Consider the following 4,531-nt stretch of genomic DNA (forward strand, 5'->3'; position numbering starts at 1 on the left):
AACTTTTTTCCCAAGATTCTAGCAAAATAAATTAAGACTAGAAAAACATGCAAAAATAAATTTTACTTTCCCAAGGTTCTGGCAAAATAAATTAAGACTAGAAAAACATGCAAAAATCTATATATTATTTGTTAGCTTAATGTAAAACTAGGTGATGAAAAATAGATAACATGTGTATTTGAAACTTTTTTAAAGTTGCTATAAAAATAAACAAATATTAAATAAAACTTGACGGTGTAAAATAGAATCCAAAAGGAAAAAATGTCTTATCTTGATGTATTGTTGGCTACAAAATGTTGGCTACAAAATGAAAAAGTTAAAAAAATATAGAATTTAAAACAATTTGTAAATAATTGAAAGTGTAATCATTCGGTAAAGATGAGGACTTATTGTGTGTAAGTCAAGCTGATACTTGTTGAAAGCTAGTAGAGATTATTGGTATAACCCGCACATCATGCTTACACCACACATAAAAACATGCCTATCCTCATTGCACAAACTCAAGTCTATAAACTACTTAATTGAAAAAACCATACTGCCTAGAATAACGTTGGCCTTGAGTAGGTGCATAATCTGAAAATTTACCCCAGTCGTGAATCCATGTATATCTATTGGCAAATCTAAAGTCATTAAGTCCAAAGTCCAAACAATTTTGGTCATGAGAGTATAATTATAATTACTTTTTTTAAATAATTCTTTCTGTCTTTCTCTTCTTGTTTTTCTTCTTCCCCTTCTTCTTTCTCTTCTTCTTCTCCTTATTTTCCTCTTCTTCTTATCCTCCTCCTCCATCTTTCTCCTTCTCTTCTTCTTCTTCTCCTTCTCTCTACTCTTCTTCTTCTCCTTCTCTCTTCTCTTCTTCTTCTTCTTTTCCTTCTTCTCCCTCTTCTTCTACTTTGTCTTCTTCTTCTTCTTCTCCTCTCTCCTCTTCTTCTTCTTTTTCTTCTTCTATCTTCTATCTTCTTTTTCTTCTTCTTCTTCTTCTTCTTCTCTCTCTTCCTCTTCTTCTTCTCTTTCTTCTCTCTCTTCTTCTTCTTCCCATCATCACGTGTATGAGCTTTTTGGGCAAACTCACACTAGAAGTGTAGCATTGTTGTAGCCATTTTTTGAACAATCGGGTAGCTCTTGCTAAGGTGCATGGCTTTCTAAACCTCTCCCTTAGCTTACTTAAATTTTGTCCTTTCATTTTCTCATGTTAAAGGATGCTTGGAGTTCAAAACATGGGGTTAAAGCCTACTTGGTTCTTTGTGATTTTAATTTATGCTCATTGGGGTTTAAGAAAGTTAGGCCCTTTATAGGCTAGTGTGGCAAACCTCCCAAAATTTGTGCACAACTTTAGGCTTCTTGCTAATTATACACCCCTTCACATATGGAGTAGTAATGGGCCCAAGATGGCACCCAAGTGACCCAACTAGCAATATTACAATGCAAAGCAAAACATGGACAAGAAGTTGTGCATGTACATTTCAAGCTTAATTACAAGACTAGTATTGAGACTATACATGTCGCAACTACTAGCCGATTGTAGCACAATGCAAAGCAAAACATGGGCATACACGACATGCTCAATTACAAGACTAGTATTGAGACTAGACATGCGACAACCATCATTTAAAAAGCATTTCCTAACAACTCAACCTTTGTAGTTGAGAACTTGGGAGATTGTGATGCAACATAACAAGGACAAGAGAAGCAATTCAAAGATGTTCCAAATAACAAAATGAAAGACTTCCAATATAAAATGTGACATTAATCCTAAGCATTTTATGTGCATCTGCATGTGTATATGCATAGACATGTGTAAAGAAGGAAAAGTGTGTCTTTAAAGGGTACACAATTCATTTTTAGAAAATATACCCCATTCATCCTAAAACCCCCTTTGAGAAGGGTATTGCAACCTTCAAATTTGATGGCTTGTCTTGGCACCCATTACTTTGACGGTCCTATTAATAGACAACCAAATAATGATAATAACATCATCATACAACTACATATACAAAGACTTGTGAATGTGGCTTCACACAACAACCAAGCAACCAAACATGCAAATGACAAATGAGTGCTAGGAAAAAAATCAAAAGGTGTTTTTTTATGGCTCATATTAAAAAGACTAGTCTTGCCTTGATGATTATAAAACCAATTGGATTGTGCGTAGATTTTTTAATGAAAAAACAACCAAGGTCAAGACATCTCCTTGGGTTTTTTTAAAAACTTTTTTTTTTGAAATAGCTAACTCAATATTGTAGACTTTGGGTCAATTTAATTGTTTGCCAAACTTCAAAACAATTGAGTAAGGCTATATTTCAAGGGGCACACTTGTCCGTCAAATTTGACAAGATGTGGGTGACTATTGCAAGTATTTTAGCATTTTTAATGGCCAAATTGCCCCAAAAATGGGCATGATTGTTGGATGTTCACAAGATCAAAGCTCGTGCTACAATGGATGGAAGATATCCAAGATGTGAGTGTAGAAGTAGATCTTATGCAGAGAGAGAGAGAGAGAGAGAGAGAGAGAGAGAGAGAGAGTGAGTTATATTAACGTCTTCAAAAAGACCCAATGGTCTATGAAACCAAAATGATGTATACATAGTATCCATGAAATCTCGTCAACAATAGAGGGAGAGAGAGAGAGAGAGGTGTGATAGTCAACAATAGAGAGAGATTACAAAGTACAACAACAATCGTATTAAGATAATACTTCCACCATGACAATGCTTTATATAGACACCAAGGCCCTATCTTATGTTCTCTTAATAAGAGAGTATTCACACCTAAGTTATTCACACACCACTAGACACTTACTCCGAACTATCCAACAAACCCCCCTTCGGAGTAAAGGAGTGTCATCTAAGAGAGAGACCATATATAATGTCTAAAACTCTTGATGATTTGGGCTCTAAGAGATTGCAATCATATGATATAAAAGAACACAATGATACCAACACCTGAAACTCTTATGTCGTGCGTGAGACAAGAGCAAGACCATACATAATGTCTAATAATCTATCCATAAACAACCTCGCCTATTAAGGCTCTAATACCATACTGGTATTCATAGGATCAAAGCTCATGCTATGGTAGGTGGAAGATATCCATGATGTAAGTGTAGAAGCAAATCTTGTGCAAACAGTGGTGGAGATGGAGGCTCAAGCCATTGGAGATGGTGCTAAGAGAGAGAGAGATAGAGAGAGCCAACAATAGAGAGAGATTGTTTAGCAAAGCAATGATTGTATTATGATAATACTTCCACCATGTACAATGCTTTATATATGCACCAAGGCCGTATCTTATGTTCTCTTAATAAAATACCACTCCACACTTATAAGGCTCTGAAATATCCATGAAATGATCGTGATCGTCTAAAAAGCAAGTCTACAACCAAGTATCGCACATCAAACATCAACAAATAGCCACACATAAAATGCACGAAAGAATCCTCTATTTCAACCAACCAAAATAAAGGCAATTGGGTTATGTTAACGAAAATTACCCATATCCATGCAATAATCCAAGATTATAACAACTACAAATCAAGTTTTCTTTATTTAAAAATAAGGCCAAATTCAAACTTGCCATATCTCACATTTTTTTTTGACAAAAAAAAACTAAATGTCTTGTTTTTCTAGCGGTAGTTATAAGGGCAATCGTATTTTCAGGCCTTATCATCAATTCGTATGTGTAAACAATGCACAAGGTTAACAAACAGTTCCCATGGTGAACAATGTACATACCAAGGGCTTAGAGGAGGCCGAGGAGGCATGATAGTCCAAGAAAGACAAGCCACAGAGTATGCAGCAAGAGGAGGGCCTGCGATCCTTTCTCTGCAGACGCAGAGCTACGGATCTTGCAAAATCCCACATGCGAGACTCGGACTTTGGCACATCTGGCATCTGTGCAGCCGCACCAGTAGGTTACGCCGTCTCGCCCACACACAGGATCCGGCCGGAAGCAACTCACGGGGCATAGATTCTGCAGCCCTTCAAAAAAACCATCACCACCACCACCATCATCATCATCGCACCCATGGCCTTTCTCCATAGCCTGTGCTTCTCTAGTTTGGAGCTCATTGCCCACCTCTCCGACAGAGGCTTGCTTGAGAACTAGGGCGCTTGTAATGCAGAAAAACAAGGGCGAGAGAAGCAAGAATGAAATGAATGAGAGTCGCAGATTAAGAGGGCTGCCCATTCAATTGGGGAGGGATGGCAAGGTTTGGGAGGTTGCATAGGGCAGGCTGAGCAGTGGGGAAGACCCGTTTAAAAAAACATCCTCGTTTATGAATTTTTCTATATATATATAGAGAGAGAGAAAGACGGAGTCGCTTAACGTCGACTTAGAGGGTTATACACCCAATCGACGGAGACTTGAACCCGGGTGGGTTCATGCCATCCCAAGGGCAATTCTACTAGCCAATCTACCACACTTGGGTGAGAGAGAGAGTGTGTTTTTTTTTTGTATCCAGTTCAAGTGCCTCCCCAAAATTTTACCAAAATGAAAATCTTCATAACATAATTTTTAAATTATAAAAATTTTGTAT

General features: G+C 37.3%; 1 protein-coding gene across 1 annotated transcript; it reads right to left on the minus strand.

Annotated features, from left to right (window-relative positions):
- Positions 1-3,523: 3,523 nt before the first annotated feature.
- LOC147631507 (uncharacterized) lies at positions 3,524-4,255 on the minus strand. Its single transcript, XM_086809114.1, has one exon. The coding sequence runs from the start codon at positions 4,180-4,182 to the stop codon at positions 3,736-3,738; it is 447 nt and encodes a 148-aa protein (XP_086665240.1). The 5' UTR covers positions 4,183-4,255; the 3' UTR covers positions 3,524-3,735.
- Between the last annotated feature and the right edge of the window lie 276 nt (positions 4,256-4,531).

Source organism: Cibotium barometz, chromosome 15 (assembly GCF_041138505.1).
Source record: "Cibotium barometz isolate CiBa-2024 chromosome 15, ASM4113850v1, whole genome shotgun sequence".
NCBI classification, from domain to species: Eukaryota; Viridiplantae; Streptophyta; class Polypodiopsida; order Cyatheales; family Cibotiaceae; genus Cibotium; species Cibotium barometz.

Bases quoted from the DNA above. Each gene is read 5' to 3' on its own strand.
- LOC147631507 (XM_086809114.1), bottom strand. From the start codon at position 4,182: ATGGGCAGCCCTCTTAATCTGCGACTCTCATTCATTTCATTCTTGCTT.